This window comes from Dipteris shenzhenensis, chromosome 24, assembly GCF_047967505.1.
Source record: "Dipteris shenzhenensis isolate YYH24624 ecotype China chromosome 24, Dip_SZ_1.0, whole genome shotgun sequence".
Lineage (NCBI taxonomy): Eukaryota > Viridiplantae > Streptophyta > Polypodiopsida > Gleicheniales > Dipteridaceae > Dipteris > Dipteris shenzhenensis.
In genome coordinates, this window is record NC_141619.1 from 24,850,201 (window position 1) to 24,874,725 (window position 24,525).

Sequence of the window (24,525 nt, forward strand, 5' to 3'; positions counted from 1 at the left end):
GGGCTACGCTAAGATGTAGGTGCGCGTCCGCAACTCAATCCAAGATCAAACCTAGCACTAGGGAACTAGACTTGCTCCCTTCGGCTCGCTGAAGACTGAACCTCTAGGCCCCTTTTATAGACTCGGGCCCAATGCGCCAAAATAGCGGAGACCTCTATCTGGTTCGTACCCTTGCCACTCAACCCGAGAATCAAGCCTGCCTAGCCCTAAGCCTCCCCAGGCTACCTGAGCTAGTCTTGTGTACCTCAATACACGTCAGATACCAATCCGTGCACATGACGACATCAGATCCAGCAATCGAGGAGACCACGCTCTCCTCCACAGCGAGAGATAGCCTGACACATGCAGATCAGGGAGATCTTTACAGCACATCAAAGAGCTACCACGGTGCCGGGTTTCGATTTCTGAGTCTTAGACCTCAGCTCACATTTGAGCTTATATTTGAGTTTCTTTGTTTGAGCTTTTGAGCTCCGTATCGCAGCATAAGGGCCTTAGCGTACCCTTTGCTTTTGGCTTCAGCCCCGTGAGGCTTGTATGAACTATCTTTTCTCTGGTGTACTTTGTCCCAAAGGCCCACGAGGTCTTACATGTACTTGGAGCTCTTGTTTAGAGAAGTTGATTGCTCTTTTTCCCTACTATATTTTGTACTAGCTTTTTGCATTTTTAGCACTTAGCACTCAGCAAGGGCCTTAGTAAGCCCTTTGCTTCATAGCCCACAGCGGCTTGTATGGATTACATATATCTTGTATCTTGTCTCATAGACCCGCGAGGTCTCTTGAAGACGTTAATACACCTCTCTCTCTCTCTCTCTTTCAAATAGATACATGTAAGTATTATATACAAACATGTATGAACATATGTATGTACACACACACGACATCCTCTGAACCAAGCCCTGCTGAAATCTTTTATATATATATATACATATATATCTATATAGTAGATCTCTGATCGTAGTCCAAGCATATCACAGGATCACACTAAAAGCACTTGAATATGGGTGAGCACAGCTCAGCCTAAATTCAATCCCCAAGATGCTAAATTAGCTACTAATATTAAGGGATGAAACTGCAGTTGCAATAACCTGCTGCTAAGCTAATAAATCAGAATAAGTTCCTACTATCATTTCCAGATAGCACATTGTCTAGAACAAATTTCTAAACCAAACTGACATTCAAAATATCCGCAAGAGCCCTATCAGATCCTCTTGAAGTAGCCAACCAAAAAAAGGAAATCATGGATTTTCTAAAGTGCAGGGAATTCGATAGAGCTAATCATTTGTTATTTGCATTTAAAGGACTTTATCTTTCTTGTAATTAGAGGATATAGGGAGAAAGGAATTCACACCACGGCAAAAGACATTTTCTAGATCTAGTCGAGATTTTGTAGGATAGACCATCCAATTTCCTTTCACTTCAAATTTTATCCATTCCTCAAAGTCGAAACTAAAAATGATTATTAAGGATTTGTGGTTGTCTTTTCATTCCCTTGTGACCCTAGCCCAGCAAGGGCTTCCTGTAAGATTCCTTTCCTTCACAAGTAAATGCATACCTTGTTTAGCATCCCTAATATTTCATCGTCTTCTTTTGCTATCTGCAGTTTGCTGTCACTTAATGCTGTACTACCATGACCTTAAAGCCCCTGTGGCTGAGCCCTGAACATAGATGCCACCCTCTTTGTTAGCAGCTTTTGTACTTCCTAGCTCCACAATCTCTTTGGTAAATAAACCAAGGAGGGTAAGATCTGAGTTTTCGACTCCATGCCAACAGAACACAACATGGTCTTGCATGGCACTGCAGATCTTCTTTAAAATCAATACAAGATTCAAGAAAAAGAAACGAAGTTGGAATGTGTAACACTGCAAATGGACAAGGCATGAATCCATAGAGCTTATGGTTGAATTCAATCTACCATCAATACCACTGGCCACTCTCATGTCCTAACTAAAAACAGAGGAAAAGGAAATACATGGTCCAAAGAAAAGGAACTGAAGTTGGAATACTTAACACTGAAAATGGACGAGGCATATCAATCTAAACGATTGGGAAATGAAAAAAATATTATAACTCCCATAAAACCAGGTGTGGTGTCCACAAGAAATTAGCTGCACAATCTCACAAATAGCAAAAAAATACATTTCTACATAGCATCAGAAAAGTAACATTGAACACCTGCCTGCATAGCCAGTTCTCGCGTGGGAGAAATAATAACCACGCCTGTGCCATTACGTGGCATAAAATGTGCATGATAAAGAAGCTCTACTGCTGGTATAAGGAATGCAAGTGTCTTCCCAGAGCCAGTTCTGGCAGCTCCAAGGACATCCTTTCCTGTGAGAAGTGGCGGAATCGACCTTGCCTGTATCTGCAAAAGAGAAGAAACCAAACTCAAAACATTTAAGAATGAATCAAAAACATTAAAGAATGAATCTCAGTCTTACTCAAAACAATTGTCAGTAAGCATGTTTGCGGAAGCACAATTTTATTGAGCAAAATTATAACTTGACTTTTAATTTGATTCAATATGAGATGGGGTTTTTGGAAAGCCTTATGCGAGTGTATCAGAAATCTGGAAGCTGATCCAAAATTGGAAAATTCAAGAGTGTGTGATAAGTCATTAATGATTTTGAGAAAGTCTTCGTAAATGATGAGGATGTGTGATTGTATCATGAAAAAGTTTACTCAAGATATGGTGGATGGGATGGGGTGAAATGTACACCTATTATAAGATAGGAGCAGCCATAAGCCACTCCCTTGGGCCTCATCAAGGAGGTGAAGGTGAGAAGGAGTGCTGCTGCAGACTGAGCTCACAGGGCTGAGACCTAGGCTCTCTCTCAAGGTGTTGTGATCTGGACGGAGAGTCTTTATATGCTCGAGATGGAGCACGCGGACTCAGGGTTCTAGAGACTAGCAGATAGAGAAAGACCTTTGGTAAGATCAGAGGACCACACTTGGTGGGACTCTGGATCTCTCTCTTTTGTTGTGTCCATAGTTTTGGACAGAAATATATTGTTTTGGTGGATTGTATATCTGGCTATGTCTACTGTCTATTTCCTGATTTGCACATCTATTTTGAGGCACATAAGTTTAAGAAGTTTGTGATTCCACTCCCCACACACACACTGAGCTCCTAGGCTATTCTATCAGTCTTCCGCTGTGTGTACCCTCTGTTGGTCGATTTCTAACAACGGTTGGCACTGGTGACTTTTAAAAAGCTGGTGCCTCTGCTTTTGCAAGAAGAAAAGCCTAGGAGAGAAAGTACAACGGATCCAAGTTGATGGCCTTATAGCTCACGATGAGTGGGCATCTGTAAAATCCATCAAAGCATGATACAGCTTTATCGGTTCTATGTCCAATTGGTTCTTTAAGTAAGTGCTTCCAAGCACATTACATCCTGCAAAAATCCATTTCAGTCCCTGAGTGATGCATCTAAGGGCCCCGGGGATTGTCACTTGTGCAAACAATGCATCTTATTCCATGAAAGGCATTGGCCAAGTGCATCTTAGAGAATGAAATCCCACCAGAGGGCATCCCGCAACGGAAGACTGATAGATTAGCCCAGGAATTACACACGGAAGTGTTTCAATCAAGCTTCATAACCATGTGTGTACTTAACAACCATTCGTGTGTGTGCAGAATAGCAAATAGATTGCGCTCAAAGACAATATAGAAGCAACTCTTATATATTTCCGTCCGTCCACAAACTGAACAAGATACAATACCAAAAGTGTTCTCCTACTATATGCCTAGCACCTCTAGATCTATGAGCCCACGTGCTCCACTAAGCATATCTAGACTCTGTCCAAAGGATCTCTTCCACCTTGCTGTCCAGAAACTCGGCCTAGGAGGGCTACCAATCTAGCTCAGTCTGCAGCTCTTCTGGGTCACCTTCTCCTCCTGAATGTAGGCCCAAGGTTACCCGACTGCAGCTCCTATCTACTGTCCTGAGAGCTGCTCCAAGTGATATATTATGAGGCCCAAATGGCATCCTTTTATAGGGCTCAAGGCCCAGCCAACTTGACCGACCCAAGGGCCTCTTCCTGGCCGACTCAGCCTGCCCCTACCAGCCAACTGGCTTGGGGAGGCTATAAATAGCCCCCCAGGGCTCAGTTCCTTGTTCTGATTGACCCTGCCTGGCCACATGACTTCCAGCCATTGGCCCAGGAAGTCCCACCATTTAGCCTTTGCCCCAAACCTGCCCATAGGGTCTAAAACCTTTGCCAAACCTGTTTTTCCTGTGCATTTCCATCCTCTCCATGTGTGGACAGCATCTCTGCCCTCCATGGTGGATCTCCTCTGCCATATACTTCCATATTCTCTCTGCTGCAAACATGACAGCTCTGTGCTGCCCATGTGGCAGCCCCATGCCTATTACTACTCTATGGTCCACCCCCCCAATGCACTCCTCATACAGGGGCTCACAATTGGGAGGTGACCAGTTCCTATTCGAATAGTGCACATTATCTCAATGTTCCAAATATCAAAAAAACCTGCTTTCTCAGCCATCTCCGCAAATAGCTTCAGGGTTATTTTTGACAATTATCGTTGTGTTGTGGATGACAACTAGCACGATGACTGCATAGTACTTACTAGCACACTTTCCAGAGGGTTGTACCATCTCGATGCATATGAACGACACGGGCCCTTCCTTGGGGTATTTCACTTTCTTACCATGGCTAAAAACGAGAGTGGAAACAAGTTTGGCACTACAAAGGGGGGTTGAGTATATGTCGCATGAATTTTCAGATTTCTTAGCAGCCCGGGGAATAATACATTAGTGCATAGTGCCATACACTCTGCAACAGAATGAAGTCACAAAGTGGAAGAATAGGACATTGATGGAAATGGCCAGCTGCATGCTTAAGGGAAAGTCTTTGCCCAACAAGTTTTGATTCGAGGTAATTATGTGCACCAACTATGTGCTTAACATAGCACCCACACGGGCATCGAAGACCTGTTAGAATTATTATTATAATTCAGCAGTGACCAATGTAATGTAATAAGTAGGTTAGGGGCACTTTTCCCTCATTTAGAGGTTTTTCTCCCTAACCACAGTTAGTTCACTAACTACGGTTAGTGAAGGATAAGGTTTTGTCACTTAGACAAAACCCATCCCACTTCTTGTATTAGTCACTTCTTCTATTGCAAGTACTACGTTCAGCTCTCTTGCTTCCTGCTCTCTCACTCTCTCGTTTCTAACATTTGGTATCAGAGCAGCAAGACCTTGCTCCTAGCTTCCTTGCCCGGAAGCTTCCTGCCCAGCTACCCTGCTCCTTGCTCTTCGTCAGCAGATCGTCGTCCGTACAACTCGTCGTCAGCAGATCGTCGTCCGTACAGTCCATCCGTACAGTCTGTACGGACTAATCCCGTACAGCGTCGTGCACCGTCGTACCTACATCACCATTCCGTACATTCTGTACCGTCGCACATATGTACTGTCCCGCACCGTACATCCGTACTGAAGTCCCGCCGTACATTCGTCGTGCGACGTACGGACTTCCGTACTATAGGTATCATTTCATTCATACAATCCGTACACTGTCTGCGCCGTACAGATCTATACCGTACAGCTCCTGCGCCCGTACAGTCCTGCATTCCGTACGCTGCCACCATTCCGTACATCTGCGTCAACTTGTCCGTACTTCGTACAGTTGGCCGTACTCAGTCCGTATCTTGTACGAAATCCGTACTGTCAGTTCCGTACAAGTTGAAAGCTTCCGTACACTTCTATTGCAGAACCTTCTGTGCAAGCTCTATCCTTGCAGGTACTCTAGCAATTTTGTTTTTTGGCAGGCATTGTTTGCAAACAGCCATTGTTTGGCTAAGATCTTGCAAGAATTTGGGGCATTCCGTATTTGTGGACAGACATTGCATTTGGGTTGCAGGTTGTCCAAAATTTGGGGCTTTTGCATTTGTTGCTGAGAATTGCAGAAATTTGGGGCTTTTAGTTCATTTCCACCTTTCAGGTGCAATTTCTTGCAAAAGTTTGGGGCTTTTGCATTCGGGTTGCAATTTTGCAAGTAAAAGGGCATTTTGGAAGTTTGCAGACAGTTTTGGACTCATTACGAGTCGAATTGCAGACTTTTGCCACCTTTTGCAGATTCTATTTGCAGATTTTTGGGCATTGAGCAAAGCATGGTGGTGCATTTTGAGCCTTTGACACGCTGTGACAGCATTTGTCATTGTGGGCACATTTTTCTTTGCAGATTTTACTTGTGCATCTTACATCCCAGGAAGGAATTTTACTTGTTCAGTTTGCTGTATTTCTGAGTTTATCTGGCAAAAATGGCACAGAACAACTCAAATGAGGTGTTCGGGGTTCTCACACAAGAGGATAAGTTGGATGGCACCAACTACTCCTTGTGGAGTTTCATGGTTCGCAATATCTTAGTTGGCAGAAATCTTTGGGATTATGTCAATGGAGATGAAGAAAGACTAGATACAATGCCTATACCTGTCACTCCTACAGCTGGAGGCAGGGGTGGAGGTACAAATACAGCACAGGTAATTGGAGCAGCCACTCCAGGAGCTCCCACAGCAGAGCAGAAAAGATGGGACTCTAGAGATGCACAAGCTCTTTCAGTAATTTCTCTTTCTGTCAAGAGGTTCATTATACCTCATATTCCATCATGCAAGACATCTATGGCAGCTTGGGTAATACTGGAGAGTATGCTTGCAGCAAGGAACGATGCCAGGGTTTCCTTTCTGAAGCGAAAACTTTCCCATACACATATGGAGGAGGGAGATTCCATGAATTCTCACCTCACGAAGCTTTAGGATCTCAGGGAACAATTGCTTAACATTGATGAAGTCCAGAGATGATCTCCGCCACTCTAAACTCTCTTCCTGAGTCCTATCTCGGTTTCCACACCTCACTGAATTTGTCATTGAGGGGGGGCAGCAATCCTCTCTTCTTTCACGAGTTGGTAGGACTTATGTTGCAGGAGGAACAAACACGCAAAAATATGGCAACCCGGGCTGGCGAGCATGCTATGCTCTCTAAGTTCAAGCCCAAGGGTAAAGGGCAGCATAAGCCACATGCCCATCAGCCCACACATCAGCATAAAGCTGATTCTGGACAGCCTTCTTATAAGGCACAGGGTGATACAAACAAGCAGAAAAAGAAGGGCATCTGTCATTATTGCAAGAAGCCAGGTCATTATATTGGAGAGTGCAAGAAGCGCATAGCCAAAGAAAAGAAAAGGGATTCCGGTACGGCTGTATCAGATGCATCAGGTCCACATTGTCATGATGGAGGAGATGTTGCAGCCAACTTGATTGAAGAGCACTATGCCTTTTTGACTTGCACTTCAGATTTTTTAGTGGGTAGTTCAGATACTACAGCCACTAATGATGATGACCCATATGCTTTTTTGACTTGCAGTTACGATCCTTCAAAGGATGAATGCTCTTTCAGTGTTGATGAGACACTACATACTTGGTATTTTGATAGTGGTGCTTCAAAGCACATCTCCAAGAAAAATCTGTTTGTAACTTTGCATTCTTCACCCACCAAGAAGAAGGTAACTTGTACAAATAATTCTTCTCATTCAGTATGTGGAGTGGGAGACATTATTCTCACATCCACTGATGGCACAGATTTCAGAATATCAGATGTACTCTATGTGCCAGGTATAAAGAAGAATTTGCTTTCAGTGTCCTCACTCAATAGAGGAGGATTTCAGGTTGTTTTTGATGATGACAAGTGTGCAGTCAGAGACAAAGAAAATGAATATGCTTTAAGGTTGTCTAGCACTTTGTATCGGGGTCTTTTTCAACTTGATTTATATAAAAAAAGATCCCATCTTGCATTATCAGTTAGCACTCCCACTGCTGCAATGCACAATGTGGAGTTATGGCATGCCAGGTATGGGCACATGAGCTATGGCAGCTTAATGACACTTCAGAGGCATGATATGGTTGATGCATTACCTCCTTTGGAGTCGCCTCCTCCTCATGCATGTGAAGGTTGCATTCTTGGCAAAATGCATAGGCTTCCCTTCAAGAAGGATGGTGCAGTGAAAGCTACAAGAAAATTGCAACTTATTCACAATGATGTCTGCGATCCCATGAGGACACCTGGGGGTTATCTCTATTTTGTTACATTCATAGATGACTTTACCAATTACACTTGGATCTATGGTCTCAAGGCAAAATCAGAAGTGTTTATGCATTTCAAACACTTTGTGGCTATGGTTGAAAATGAGACAAGACTCAAGGTGCAAACACTTCGCACAGATCGAGGGGGGGAATACATGTCTCCTGAATTTGAGACATTTCTGAAAGAAAAAGGCATTATGCATCAGCTTACAGTGAGGCTTATACCTCAACAGAATCGCAAAGCTGAGCGGAAGAATCGCACAAATCGCACCACCATGGAAATGGATAGATGCATGCTCACAAGTAAGAAGTTGCCTCACAGGTTTTGGCTGGAAGGTCTCATGTGTGCCAACTATATTTTAAATCGGGCTCCTACAAAGGCTTTGAAGATAATCACTCCCTATGAGGCATGGCATGGGAGAAAGCCTTCAGTGGACCACTTCAGAGTTTTTGGTTGTGTTGCATATGCCCACGTGCCTATGGAGTTCAGACACAAGTTGTCGTCAGATAAGGCACTAAAATGCATTTTTGTGGGATATAGTTCACAAAGCAAAGGCTATCATCTCTACAATCCTGCTACACGCAAGATTTTGGTCAGTAGAGATGTCATATTCTCTGAAAATTCTGCATATACAAATGCTGAATTTCAGATTCCGGCCTCTTCAGATGATGTGTTTGAGGGGATGCTTCCTATAGCATTTGGTTCCCACGCTGAAAATCAGAATTTACAATAACCTCCGCCAACTCCACAAGTACAGATTCAGCCCCCAGCTGAATTGGTACAACCTCAGGGTGTGGATGAAGTTGTCAGGCAAGAAATTCAAGAGATACACGCAGCCAAAACAGTCCCGCATTGGTTGCTTCAAACTCTCAGGGAGAGTAGGCTTGAAGCTTCATTGCCTGGCAGAACTCGTAGTGCAGTAAGGCACATGGAAGGAGCTCATTCAGTTGAATCAGCTTATGCAGGTACTCTTCTTGATGAGGAGGAGCCTGAGACATTTGAAGAAGCAAAAGATAATGTATGTCATGCACGATGAATTGCAGTCCATTCATAAAAATCAGACTTGGGAAGTTGTGGATTTGCCACCAGGTAAGAATGCCATAGGTACACGGAGGGTTTTCAAAGTCAAAAGAAAACCACATGGGTCCATTGATCGGTACAAGGCAAGGCTGGTTGCAAAAGGATATGCTTAGAAAAAGGGCATAGATTATGAGGAGACTTTTGCTCCTACATCCAGGATGACAACCATCAGGTCAGTTATAGCCATGGCTGCAAATTTTGAATGGAATGTTCATCAGTTGGACATTAAAACAGCTTTCCTTAATGAAGACTTGTTGGAAGAGGTTTATGTCAAACAACCTCCGGGCTTTCAAATTTCAGAAAATGCACTACAGGTATGCAAGCTGAATAAAGCTTTGTATGGGCTGAAACAAGCCCCACGTGCATGGTATGCCAAAATTGATGCCTTTCTGACCAGCAAGGGGTTGCACAATAGTCCAACTGAGAGCACCCTCTGTTAAGCCAGGCAATCTCCAATTCTCCAGGACCAGATAAACAGGTACAAACACCACTGGTGCCTCTCCAAATCCTGTCAAAGAAACCTCGCATCGGAGGCAAAAACCACAACCAAAGAAATGTCAAAAGCCCCGGTGCAGAGGAGAAACAAAAATAAAAAATTATTTAAAAAAATGTTTTTTTGGTCTGACCAGATCTGGCCGACCAGATTGACCTGGTCGGTCAACTCTGACCAGGTCGGTCAACCTACAGGTTGACTGACTTTTTCTGCCCCTTCCTATTTAAAGGGGGGGGGGGGCTAGGTATTGACACATTATCTCTTCTCCAGCTCCAGAGGTTCCTGCACACCCTGAGCCACTTCTGCCTCCTGGCTGCCTCCTCTGCTGCCTCAACTTCTGCCTCCTGGCTGCCTCCTCTGCTGCCCTCTTTTCTGCCCCAGATCTGCTCCTTCTTTCTGCTCAGATCTGTCCTCCTTTCTGCTCAGATCTGTCCTCCTTTCTGCTGCAGATCTGTCCCCTTTTACAGCTCCAGATCTGCCCTCTTTTCTGCCCCAGATCTGCCCCTCCTTTCTGCTCAGATCTGTCCTCCTTTCTGCTCCAGATCTGTCCCCTTTTTCAGCTCCAGATCTGCCCACTTTTCTGCTCCAGAACAGCCTTCCTTTCTGCTTCAGTTCTGCTCTTCTTTCTGCATCAGATTACCTCCAACTTCCGCTCCAGATTCCGTTCTTTCTATTCCAAATCTGCAGCAACCCCTTCATCAGTTTGTTGTCTCAGATTTGGTTCAGTTCCAACTTGTGGAGCTAGTGCAGAAGTCCACTACAGTTGTCAGGACTGAAGTTTGTTTCAGAGCTTCTCTTCACTTGTACTAAGTTCCGTTTGTGATATATATATCTTCTTCAGCCATTGATTGTCTTCAGTATTGTTTTATTTGTCTCCAAGTATTTTCTTTATATGGTATCAGAGCCAGGTGTGCCAATCGACACCTGAGCCTTGATCTGGAAAGCTTGGAAGATAAATCATCACCTGAAGATGTCTTCTCCCTCTTCTCCAAAGCGATCTCAGCCTGAATCAACCTCTATTCAACCATCACCTTCGACATATGTCGAGAGAGAGTCTGCTAGGATTGAAGGTGATGAATACCTCTCCAAACTCTTTAAAGAATTTGCTGAATTCCAGAAATGGAAGGAACTTGAAGCAGGTACCCGCACACCTCGTGCCTCTACCTCTCCACGGTTCTCTCCAATACGTCAACAAGGACCTCTATTCAACTCAGAAGAAGCTGAGCAACATCTCAAGTTCGGTGCCAACGAAGAACAAGTATCCCCTGACGAAAGAGGACAGGCCGGCATGAGAACATTGGATTATTCAACAGTGCCTATTCCACAAGAATCAGTGCAAGGTATTATGCCCTATTCCCTTAGTGCAACTCCTCCTCTTATGCAAGGCATAGGAACAAGTAATCACGAGGACACAGATCCATACATGCATGTGAACACTCGCAGACGAGAAGGAAGAAATGCGTCTGACAATGAGTTTGCTTTCGGTTCACATCCCTCCCTCCCTCCCTTCCCTCTCATCTCTTCCGCTGCCATCTTTCCTCCAGTGGTTTCTCATCCTCCTCCTTCTCCCATGCCACTGGATTCCTATAGTTTATTTCCCTCTATCTCTCCCGCTGCCTCTTTTTCACCTCTCATGTCTTATCCCGCCTCTCATATTCATCCCTCCCCCTCAGGACCTTTTTCAAATTCCTTTATTCCTCCGATGATGCCACCTCTCCCTTCTTCTCACTCTGCTACTATTCCCAATTCTCTTCTGCCTCCTCCGGTTGCTTCTCCCTATCATTCTATTTCTTCCCCTCACCTTGTCTCTGCAACAGCCAAACATGCTTTCACTGATATGACTCGTTTTAACGGGTCTAATTATACCACATGGTCCAATCTTATGCGCCATGTGCTTGATTCTCAAGACCTATGGGAACTCGTTCAAGGTACCGAATCGCCACCTGATCCTCATGTTTATCCTCCTCAGGTAGTTCGTTCGTGGCGACATCGTAATGCCACTGCCATTGTTGAAATTATGCAAGGTCTTTTACCTGAATTTCACTCTCAATTACAGCATTTTGATCTTGCCTCTGAGCGATGGGCACATCTCACTGACCGCTATGCAGCTCGAGATCGTACTCGTCGTATCAATCTTGACCATGATCTCCAACAATTCCAGATTCTTGCTGACGATGATCTCAAGGTTAAACTAGCCGATTACCGGCGGTTAGTTGCTGAATTTGCCACAACTGGTCCTCCCAAATCTGAGGATGACCAAGTTACTTTCTTTTTAAATAAACTTCCGCCCAAGTATTTCAGTTTTATGCAACAAATCATTTCTCAACCTTCTCTTCCTACTTTTTATGAGTTTGAATGTCAACTTTTGCGTTATGCTCGTCTTTACTCTCAGGTCCACCAAAAACATAGCATTCCTGCTTCAGAGGGGGCTCTTCTCTCCGGGATTCCAAAAGATCAACCTAGCTCCGGAAAGCCCTCTCCTACTCCTAACCCTTCTAGTAGTAAACCCGCCTGGCACTCCCTTCCCAAAAAGAATAGATTTTGTCAGCATTGCCAAAGAGTTGGGCATATTGACGATGAATGTCGCTCCAAAGCCAAAGGCCTTCTTCCTCAGCCTCCCACAATGACTCCTCAACCACCCCGTTGGACTCCTCAGCTCCCTACCACGACTCCTCAACCACCCCGTTGGACTCCACAGCCCCCTACCACGACTCCTCAGCCACCTCGTTGGCGTCCTAGGGGTGGTCCTCCTCCTCCTCCTTCGAACACTGGTCTCTGGAGACCCCAGGGCCATGTCACTAATCACTTCACTCCTTCTCCTCCCTTTATAACTCCTGAAGGTCTGTCTAACTGGTCCACCGGAGATTCTCTAGACTTCACTTCTCAAGCCTTGATCCATATCACCGAGCTTGACTCCTCCTCTTCCTTATCTGGGTCAGCTTTTCATACTCTTTCATGTGACTCTAAATCTTCTTGGATTGTGGATAGTGGAGCCACTCATCATATGACCCCTCATCCTGATCTCTTCATTTCTCGCCAACCGGCAACAGGGGGAGTTCGTTGTGGCAATAACTCTGTTGCTACTATTCATGGTGTTGGTTCAATAACTTTTGATACTGACAAAGGTCCCAAACTTGCTCAATTGGATCAAGTGTTTTATGTGCCCCAATTAGGGGTCAATCTTCTTTCTGTTCATCAACTTTGCCTCCTTGGTCGCACAGTGCTATTTACAAAGATGCATGTTGACATCATAGATGAGTCCTCGGGACTCCTTCTAGCTCGAGGTGATGCTCAACCTAATGGTCTGTACTTTATAAATCAATTTCTTGCGACTCCCTCCCCTTGCGGTTCTGAGTTTCATCGGCTTTACGGTAATGCTACCCTAAAAGATCCAACTGACACAGAACGATTATGGCATTATCGTCTGGGACATTTGTCCTATGACTATTTATATGAAATGTCTCGGGATCATCTAGTTGATGGCCTACCTAAATTATCGCGCGCTAAAGATATTTGTCATCCCTGTCAATTAGGTAAACAAAGCCGCACTCCTTTTCCTTCTCATTCCACTTCTCGAGCCAGTGAGATTTTGCGTCTAATTCATCTCGATATTAGTGGCAAATCTCCTGTTCCGTCCCTCAATGGTTCACATTATTTCTTTTTAATTGTGGATGATTACTCTCGCTATCAATGGGTGTTTTTCATGAAAGAGAAATCCGACACTTTTTCTTTTTTTGCTACTTGGGCTCGCTTGGTTATGAACCAAACAGGCAAGTCTATTGGGATTGCTCGTAGTGATAATGGTGGTAAATTCATTTCCCATGAATTCACTCAATTCCTTCAAGAGCATGGTATCCAACGCCATCTTACATCTCCAAATTCGCCTTCCCAAAATGCTCATGTCGAACGGCGACAACGTTCTGTCATGAACATGGCCCGTTCCATGCTTTTTGCAGCCGAGTTGCCTGAACGTCTCTGGCCCGAAGCCGTCAATACTTCTGTCTATATCCTTAATCGCTGTCCTACTCAACCCATCCCGAACATGACGCCTTTTGAGGCCTTTTATGGCTATCGTCCTTCTATTTCTCATCTTCGAATCTTTGGTTGCCGCGCGTACACTCATACTCCCAATGATACTCGCAGTAAACTCGAACCTCGTGCTGAACTTTTTCTTCTAGTTGGCTACTCGGCAGAAGCCAAAGCTTATCGATTATTTGATCCTCGTACAAACAAAGTTTTGGTTCGCCGAGATGTGGTCTTTGATGAAAGAGCAGTGCTTAAAAATTCCTCTATTCTCTCTACAGATGACGTCTCCACTCCAGTTCCTTCCGACAATTCTCCACCCGAAATTCCTTCCTCTCCTCCCGAAACATCTCTCCCCCCACCCATTGCTTCTCCTCACGACCCACTGCCACGCTGGTATCGTCAAACTATGAAGGATTCCGGGATTATTCCTGTCGAACTTCCTCCTTCTGGTCCGCGCCGCTCTACTCGAATAACTTCTTCTACTGCCACTGCCTCTTTTTTTACCACGGCCTATATCATACATTCTGAACCTGCCACTTAGCAGGAAGCAGTTAAAAATCCTGCGTGGCATCGTGCTATGGAACAGGAGCTTGAAAGTATTGATCGCAATCAGACCTGGATCTTGGTCAATCGACCCACTCACAAAAAGGTCATCGGAACCAAGTGGATCTTCCGAACAAAACTCAAAGCCGATGGCACCCTGGACAAATACAAAGCCCGCTTAGTAGTGCAAGGATTCCGCCAAAAACATGGTATCGATTATGAGGAAACCTTTGCCCCTACTGCTCGGTTAACTTCCTTTCGTCTTCTTCTTGCCTTAGCTGCTCATCACCACTGGACTATCTATCAAATGGATGTCAAGAGTGCCTTTCTCAATGGCTACCTTGATGAAGAAGTCTATGTGACTCCCCCACCAGGTTTTTCTCCTCCTGGCCATGAAAATAAGGTTTTCCGTCTCCGCAAAGCTCTTTATGGTCTCAAACAAGCACCTCGATCATGGTTCCACCGAATAGACACCTTCCTCAAAACTAATGGTTTTCATTCTACTCCCTTTGATCCAAATTTATATATCCATCATTCGTCAGAGGGGGTCTGCTTTATTTTACTCTATGTCGATGATCTTTTGCTTTTAGGCTCCACTCCCACTACACTTCAGTACATTAAAACTCAACTCAGCATCACTTTTGAAATGACTGATCTTGGTCGGCTCTCCTATTTTTTAGGCATGGAAGTTGTACAACATTCTGGTGGTACTTTTGTTTCTCAACAGAAATATGCTCTTCAACTCCTTGATCAAATCATTCCTCGTGAGCCTAAGCTGGCTGCCACTCCCTTAGATCCCACCGTAAAGCTCTCAAAAGACTTGGAGTCTCCTCCCTTTGATGAACATCTCTATCGCCAGGTTGTTGGCAAACTCCTCTGGCTCCTTCACACTCGTCCTGATCTTGCTTACTCCATCTCTATTCTCAGTCAATATTTTAATGAACCCAAGCTCACTCATTGGCATGCATGTATTCGTATCTTGCGGTTCATTCGTGGTACTTACTCTTATGGTTTACATTTCAGACCAGGACTAACCCTACAGGGATACACTGATTCTGACTGGGCTGGTGACCCGGACAATCGTCGTTCTCATGGCGGCTATATTTTCTCGTTTGGCTCGGCACCTGTTTCTTGGTCTAGCCGTAAACAAGAGACTGTTGCTGGTTCTTCTACTGAGGCTGAATACCGGGCCTTGTATGATTGTACCACAGAGGCCATATATCTCCGACAGTTTTTGGCAGAATTGCACTTTCCTTGTACTGAACCCACGATCCTCTACGTCGACAACAAAAGTGCCATTGCTCTCGCAGGCAATCCCATTTTTTCCAACCGCACCAAACATGTTGGTGTTCACTTTCATTTTACTCGCGAGCAAGTGGAACTAGGTACTATTCGGTTGATCTATGTTCCAGCTGCCAATAATCATGCTGAAATTCTTACCAAGCCGGTTAATCGCCCTACTCTTGAGCATCTCTGCTCACGGTTGGGGATTGGTTTACCTCCTCCTCTTTAACAGTTTTTTTTCTCTTTGTGTACTTAAGGAAGTGAACAAATCCCCTGCGAGGGCACTCCTTCAAGTCTTTCTTTTTTGTACCATCATCTGGGCATTTAGTGAAGATGAAAACCTACTCTGTAGGCATCTCCATCTAAATGAAAACCCCACCAAAAAAAAAAAAAAAGGCTGATGAAGATGATAGATCACTCATGGAACACCTCTTTGCTTCTCCTGTCTGCATTGGACATTGAGAGGGGGTGTTAAGCCAGGCAATCTCCAATTCTCCAGGACCAGATAAACAGGTACAAACACCACTGGTGCCTCTCCAAATCCTGTCAAAGAAACCTCGCATCGGAGGCAAAAACCACAACCAAAGAAATGTCAAAAGCCCCGGTGCAGAGGAGAAACAAAAATAAAAAATTATTTAAAAAAATGTTTTTCTGGTCTGACCAGATCTGGCCGACCAGATTGACTTGGTCGGTCAACTCTGACCAGGTCGGTCAACCTACAGGTTGACTGACTTTTTCTGCCCCTTCCTATTTAAAGGGGGGGGGGGGCTAGGTATTGACACATTATCTCTTCTCCAGCTCCAGAGGTTCCTGCACACCCTGAGCCACTTCTGCCTCCTGGCTGCCTCCTCTGCTGCCTCAACTTCTGCCTCCTGGCTGCCTCCTCTACTGCCCTCTTTTCTGCCCCAGATCTGCTCCTTCTTTCTGCTCAGATCTGTCCTCCTTTCTGCTCAGATCTGTCCTCCTTTCTGCTGCAGATCTGTCCCCTTTTACAGCTCCAGATCTGCCCTCTTTTCTGCCCCAGATCTGCCCCTCCTTTCTGCTCAGATCTGTCCTCCTTTCTGCTCCAGATCTGTCCCCTTTTTCAGCTCCAGATCTGCCCACTTTTCTGCTCCAGAACAGCCTTCCTTTCTGCTTCAGTTCTGCTCTTCTTTCTGCATCAGATTACCTCCAACTTCCGCTCCAGATTCCGTTTCTATTCCAAATCTGCAGCAACCCCTTCATCAGTTTGTTGTCTCAGATTTGGTTCAGTTCCAACTTGTGGAGCTAGTGCAGAAGTCCACTACAGTTGTCAGGACTGAAGTTTGTTTCAGAGCTTCTCTTCACTTGTACTAAGTTCCGTTTGTGATATATATATCTTCTTCAGCCATTGATTGTCTTCAGTATTGTTTTATTTGTCTCCAAGTATTTTCTTTATACCCTCTACATCAAGAAGGATGGGGGGGATATTCTGGTCATCATTCTTTATGTAGATGACATGCTGCTCACCGGATCAAATGAGGAAGTAATTGCAGATTTCAAGGCCCAATTGAAAGCTACATTTGATATGTCAGACTTGGGCTTGTTACATTTCTTTTTGGGGATCCAGTTTATTCAAGAGAAACGTGGCATTGTTATGTCTTAGTCCAAGCATGTTCAAAAGCTCTTGGACAGATTCAACATGCATGACTGCAAGCCTATGTCCACTCCCATGGAGCCGAGGCTGAAGCTTACAATGCATGATGCGAGTGAATCAATTGATGTCACACTCTATGGTCAGGCTGTTGGATGCCTCATTTATCTCTGCAATACACGACCTGATATTCAGTTTTCAGTTTCTCAGGTGAGCAGGTATATGCACAGCCCAAAGATTATGCATTGGCAGGCTGTAAAACGCATCTTCCATTACTTGCAAGGTACAAAGTCTTTTGGCTTGATATTTCCCAGGGGGGGTGACTTGCAGATACATGCTTACAGTGACTCAGATTAGGCTAGAGACTATGATACTAGACAGTCCACCAGTGGGAATTGTTTCTTTCTAGGACATGCTTGCATTTCTTGGTTGAGCAAGAAACAGTCTACAGTGGCTACCTCCTCATGTGAAGCTGAGCACAAGGCAACTTTCACAGCGACAGTTGAATGTGTTTGGCTGCGTCGTTTATTTGCTGATCTTCATCTTTCATTGGAGGATCCTTCTCCGATTCTCACTGATAGTCAGAGTGCTATAGCAGTGGCAAAGAACCCTGTGTTTCATGCTCGCACGAAGCACATTGAGGTTCACTATCACTATGCCAGAGAGAAGTTGCATGCAGGAGAGATCAGTATGATCTATGTGTCAACACATGACAATATTGCAGGCATCTTCACCAAAGCACTTCCACGTGACAAGTTTGAGGCATTTCGTAGTGCCCTAAACTTATCTCCTTTTGGTGATTGATCATTTCCTTGTACATGACATTGGCACTGCAGGGGGGTGTTAGAATTATTATTATAATTCAGCAGTGACCAATGTAATGTAATAAGTAGGTTAGGGGCACTTTTCCCTCATTTAGAGGTTTTTCCCCTAACCACAGTTAGTTCACTAACCGTACGGTTAGTGAAGGATAAGGTTTTGTCACTTAGACAAAACCCATCCCACTTCTTGTATTAGTCACTTCTTCTATTGCAAGTACTACGTTCAGCTCTCTTGCTTCCTGCTCTCTCACTCTCTCGTTTCTAACAAGACCATCTCTCCTAATGAAAGCATAGACAGGCCGGACGCTTGTGATCTCACACATGCGGGTGTTTGGGTCCTTGGCATATGCACCCTGTTCTCTCTCAACTGAGGTATAAGCTGGAAGATAAGGCAGTCAAATGCATTTCATTGGCTACAGCTCACAAAGCAAAGGATACAAGCTGTATCAGCCTAGCACAGGCAAGGTTATTGTCAGTAGAAAGATGTGGTGTTGGGGAAAATGCAGCTTTACCTTGGCTGGACTATAAAAAACAGCAATCGGTAGATGCCTCCAATGAGTTTGATTCCTTGCTGCCCCTCTTCCAGTCAAACACAGATTCAGATCAGATTTTGTGGGGTACAAATCCCAATGCTTCTAGCAGTTCTTAGCCTCCTCACGATGCCAATGTCCAACCTGATTTGCAGCAACTTGATGACCATGTTATTGAACATGCCGTTGCAGAGGAGAGGGCTGTCATTAGACAGTAGAAAACAGCCCCAAGGTGGCTCTTGGAGTTTCAAGGACAGCTGCCCACACAAGAGCTGGTCAGAAATAGATGAATTGCAATTTGCTTGATGTCGCATTGATTGCCACTACTTGCAATGAAGAATCCTTGCGCCATAGGGATGCATTTGATAGCAAGGAATGGTGGGATGCCATGAGAGCTGAACTTGATTCCATTCAAGCCTGCCATTAGCACTAAATGGGTTTACAAGGTGAAACAGAAATCTAATGGCAGCGCAGACCGCTACAGCCGACCTTGTTGCGAAAGTCTATGCACAAGAACACTGCAATGACTTTGACTTCACTCATCATGACCATTCGATGTGTCATAGCCATTGCATCCCACACGCGTTGGGAGGTTCACCAACTTGACATTAACACAACTTTCCTCTACGTGAAGAAGACTATGTCAGCCCACCTCCAGGCTGTGAGGTTGAATGTTCTGAAATCAGGTTCTTTGGCTGAAAAAAATTATTTATGGATTGAAGCAGGCACCCCCAAGCATGGTATGCGAAAATACATTCACTTTTGTTATGCCTTGGATTTCAAAACAGCCCCATAGAAGCCACTCTTTATGTCCAGAAAGTGAATCAGATTTTTTTTATTTTTTATTTTATATGTGGATATATAGGATCTTGGCATCCACTTTGCTAGTTCAACCCCCTCCCCCCCCCCCCCCCCCCCCCCGGCACCAAAACAAAAAGAGAATGCATCCAATTTGCTAGTTTTAAGGGGGGTACAATGATGAGCCAATCCAACTACATTGGACAGCTCATACAGCACTTCCAGTTCGAGGATTGTAAGCCAGATTCTACACCATGGGCAGTATAATGATGAGCCAATCCAACTACATTGGATAGCTCTTACAGCACTTCCAGTTCAAGGATTGTAAGCCATTTTCTACACCATTGGATCCTGGCTTTTCTGTTTCTCCTACGAGGATGGGAGTGACCCATTTAATGCTACCCTTTACCAGCAGCCTTATCTATTTATGTCACACCAGGCTTGATCTGTAGTATGCAGTGTCTCAGATAAGCAAGTAGTGAACCGTGTCTTCCGAGACTTGAAAGGCACGTAGCATTCGGGATTGTTATAAGATGATAAGTCTTCACTGGATATGCATGCTTTCACAAACAGTGTGACTAGGCTGGTATTTTCGACACCCACATGTTCCCAATGCTCTTAATGCATTTCTTGGTTCAATAAGAAGCAGCCTACAAATTGCTACTTCTAGTTGTGCAGCTGAGTACAAGGCAGCCTTCATCAGACAGGCCACTTGTATTTGCAATTTAGGGCAATTGTATGTCTATAGTTGATAGTCGCTCTCGAACATAGTGATAGTGCACCTTAATGTGCTTCGTATGAACTACATTCTCCTACAGAGGATAACTTAGTGGACCTTTTCACAAAGGCTATATCGCAACCGAGTTTGAAGCTTTTTGGGCAAAGGCACGCTTTGCACTAGGTAGCTTTCGTCATGTCATGTTGATCTCTCTGTACTATTATAGGCTGCTATATCCGTCATGGACGTACATGTGCGACCATGATTTAGCTTGCAGGTATACCTGAGATATATCTAAGATACTTCAGCCATACCATGGAGGGGAGTTTGTTGCCACTTAGCCCTGGTTTGGCCTTGTAGGCTAGTTAGGGCACTTAGTCTATCTTGGGTGGTGAGCTGCAATATCTCGTGACGGAGCGTATCCTCTCATGAAGGACACCCCATTAGGGTTTCATCCTCGTGCTTTCCTCTCTTGTGCAAGTCGAGACTTTGTGTGGCCAGGCTGTGGGGCAGCATGGTTGACTCCTACTCAAGATGGGTTGTCATCAATTGGTATTTCTCCCAAGAAATAAAGAAGAGTCTATGTCAAATTGACGAGAACTGACTTTGGTTCACTAGAATAAGTTTTACTGCTTTTGCTTTTGCTTTGCATTGGTAAAAGAGTGGGGACGCCCACAAGGGACTAGGATTAGTCCAAGAACTAGGAATGCATGCATTTCGCTAACCTTTATTGGGTTAAAGTGTTGGAAGTTGTTTGTGCAATGTGTAGGACCTAAGAGAGGGCAAAAAGTACCCAAGAGTGGGGAGCAAAGCACAAAAGCATGTCCCACAAGGCCTAAAAGCATGGACAAGGGGGCACCTCTTTAAAAAGAGGGCCACGAGATAAAAAGGCACTAAAAGCACCAAATTTAAAAAGAAAGCCTAAAAAGCTTGGTTTTTTTTTGTAAAAGTAGCTTTTAGAAAGCAGGCCCTAGCTTTTTGCTAGGCCTAGTCTATAAAAGAAAGGGCCCAGGCCTCCCAGATTCATTCAAGAGTTGTACTCTGCTTCATGCTCTTTTCAGAGCTAGTTGTACAAAGTATTTTAAAGACCTTCGGGGGGGTCCCGCCCTTATTTCTGGTCCCTCGTGTTGTGCATGCTGCATCTCCTTCTTCTCTCCCTCTATTCTATCGCAAAGAACCTTTGAGATAAGTGCTGCAATTCTGATTTTCAGATTTCAATTTGTGTTCTCCAGTTTCTATCGCGAAGTTCTTGTGAAATTTTGCAAAAAGTATCGCGCAGAAGTAGCAAACTCTGTTGTTTCTCTCCCTCTCAGTTTATTTTGTTTCCCATAAGAAATCGACTGCTGCTCTTCGTCAGACAAAGCTATCAGATGCTGTTTTTCCTTGATATCTTTGAAATTCGAAATCTATCTTGGTGAATATCTGCTGCGAATTGAGGATCCAGGCTGCGTTTCTACCAGAACTGATTCATTTTGAGGGTTTTAAGGCTGATTACCAGTTCGTTTTAGGATTTCTGGTCCGGTTCCATGGGTATTCCAGGTATGGAGTAGATAAAGTCTGGGAAAGTGCAAGGCTTAGACCCGGGTGTTCTAGCATACATTGGTATGATCTTAAGTATTTTCCTTTTCAAACATTCTGCCAAGTTTTTCTTCAATCTGTTAAGATTTTCTCCATGCTTCGTGTAACACAGATCTACCTGCAGACTAAAAACATCAGGGCTTCTTTCCATTTCACATGTTCTTCCAATAATAAATCCTTAAGAAGTCCTTCCACTGATGACTCAGCATTCTTTCTCTTTTTCCTCCGAGGGTCTGTCATCTGGAATCGCAATGGCACCCTGACAGATTTGCAAGGAAATATATCATTTGTTACACACAAACGCGCCAACACTCCCACTAGTTTATGGATACACATAGGAGTGATCTTTTTGGGCTCAGGCAAGGGATGATGGGGGAGTTAACAGAGAACTCCAGGGCCATGCCTGTCCTGTTTCAATCTACAGAGGATCATTCAGGTCTAGAAACATCACGAACATGCCCGATACATTTGATTCAGCTATCACGGCTGTTGGTACAGAGCTTCACTCAGCGGGCACGGATACAACAAGCACTAACTATTGTTAAGCAGTTTTGGAGCAGATTATCTATCATGGGATGGAGAGAATCGCGATGGCCAATATCAGAGGGTTTCACCTACTTCCTTATAGAGGAAGGCTATAATCTCATTGGGTCTGCCACCTGTTCCTCTTCCATTTCAGAATTCACGGTGTCAGCCCTGTCACCAAACACACATAACTGCCTTCACCATATATAACAAAAACCCAGCCCCAGCCTGACCACAGTGGCCTGACCTCCTCAACTGAGTCAACCTATTCAGCCCCAATTTGGCCAGTGATTGGCGTTGGTACTGTAAGCAGACTATTTGTGGGCCCTATATGTCCATGAGGATGGACTCCAATTAGCCCTGCAAATTGTTACTTCAAGATGCTACTCGCTCACCTAAACTACTGCCTCTTTCTGACCTTGCAATCATGGGCACAAGCAAATGCAAAGACAGCTGCCCAAGAAACTCCTCTGCTAACTCAGTCATTAGAATTAAAAGCATCTAAATAAGCGACACAGTGAGACCTTGGAGCAGAACAAGAAAGAACAAGTCATAAACTGGCTTACGAAATTGAACCATGGACAGGTCATAACACAAGCATGCAGGGTATAATAGCACACATGCAAACCTGTCAATTGCACCACCAAAGTTTTCTTTGGAGCAGAACAAGAAAGAACAAGTCATAAACCGGCTTACAAAAGTGAACCATGGACAGGTCATAACACAAGCATGCAGAGTATAATAGCACACATGCAAACCTGTCAATTGCACCACCAAAGTTTTGTAAATGCACAAACGTGCATGCACTCGAGCATGGGAAAGGTCATATACAGTGTATTGCCAGTCAATTCACAAATTATTTCTGCTCCATTCATCGTTGCTTGCATCAGCGCCCATAAGCCCTTTATCCATAGACTAGTGATGAATACAGTACATGCCATACGAACTAAATGGCAATTTTGCGATATTATAAATCCTTTTCACACTGGTAACCTTCTAAAAAGTAAACTGCAATGCAAATTAGGACCTAAACTTGTCGTACTGTCTACCTAAAAATCAATCCATCAAATAAATATGTGTAATTCTGTGTACACATGCGTATGTATACACCTACTTATCTTTGGGTGGGTGTGAATATGCATATGCTTTAGTGATGCCACAGCGACCATGGCCACATTATCACACTCTCTCTTAATGGGCTAGGAGAAGAAGCAAATAATGCATAGGGAATGTAATTTGGCCCCTTCAACAACGTTTTTTCGTGAACTACACAAATTGAAAGTATTTCTGCCCCCTGCAAACGTTTTTTGTTTTTTTTTTGGGTTTTATTTAAGATTTGAATCATATTGTTAAACTGAGGAGTGAGTATCAAAGTTTAAACTCGCCTCGGTCATGTGACTGAAGCCAGTATCTTGAATTGCATTTCGTGTGGGTTCAGACACGGGCAGTGTCTCAAATCCAGTGCTGCTCATGATTCCTAAAACCTGAGCAATATCTCCCTTCGACTGAAAATTTGACTTTTTAGACTCGTCGGCTGACTTTGTCTCCACATCGGTCGAGTCCGCCCTCTCATCAGGAGCGTTGATTTTGTCAGCTTCCAAATCGTCCTGTTCCTGCGGCGTGTCACAAGTTGCACCATCCTGACTTGCTTTCCGTTTCTTCTTCGCCGATTCGTTTCTCTGCCCATTATGAAAGGTTCCGTTCTCCAGAGCTTTCCTCCTCTTTTTCTCCTTCTTTCCCGTCTTCTCCGACGAGGAAATCGACTTTCCGTTACTGACGACGTCGCTATCAAACTCAGGCTGCACCAAGTTCGCCTCGTGATCTTGAATGCGCTCTTCGGCGCCGTTGTGTGCAGCATCAACGAGCTCATGTGGATTGAGCTCGATTTGGGAAGGGGTTTGTGGGCTTCCGGGAGTCTGAGAGGAAGTACTACGCCTTTTCTTCTTGCGCTTGAGCATCCGAAGAGGGGAGGCAATGCCAGAATGGTTCGCCATGAAAGCTTAAACCTTCGAAGTTCAGCCTAAAAGACCCATCTTTGTAATCAACCTATACACTCTATACTAAAGCTTCGAGTGTTTAAGCCATTTCACACATGGCCTTACGCTTACAAATGTTGAACGTAAACTCAAGGTCACGCCTCCTGCCGGCAATCATGTAGCGGTTGGAGGAGTTCGCCATTAGGTGGGTGGCTCGGACACAAATCTTTCGTGTCATTGTCCGAGCGGGGCTTGTCGCTCCTATTAAGACAGCAACCCTTCACACCACCTTTTGGAAGATGGCAGGCGATTGGTGTGAACCCAACCTTTTTGTAGATTATCGGGAGCTAAGGCGGTTTAGGCATTCGTCCACCTGAGTAGGCTCCCTGTATTCGAATCCCCAAGCATGCTCCTTTGTTGTTGTAACAACGTACACCATGACAT

The 24,525-nt window shown here is 44.5% G+C and overlaps 1 protein-coding gene across 3 annotated transcripts in view; it reads right to left on the reverse strand.

Annotated features, from left to right (window-relative positions):
• The window catches only part of LOC147886405 (ATP-dependent RNA helicase HAS1-like), a 52,798-nt gene extending 28,616 nt beyond the window's left edge, over nucleotides 1-24,182 (reverse strand). For 2 of the 3 annotated variants that reach the window (XM_087395335.1, XM_087395336.1), the window contains exons 1-2: nucleotides 23,491-24,180; nucleotides 2,176-2,361 (exon numbers count right to left, since the gene is read on the reverse strand). In XM_087395335.1, coding sequence (XP_087251461.1) covers nucleotides 2,176-2,361; nucleotides 23,491-24,099 — 795 coding nt within the window. In that variant the 5' untranslated portion in view covers nucleotides 24,100-24,180. Of the gene's footprint in view, nucleotides 1-2,175; nucleotides 2,362-23,490 lie in introns of all 3 variants that reach the window. The other variant, XM_087395337.1, reaches the window with a different exon arrangement.
• Nucleotides 24,183-24,525: the final 343 nt, after the last annotated feature.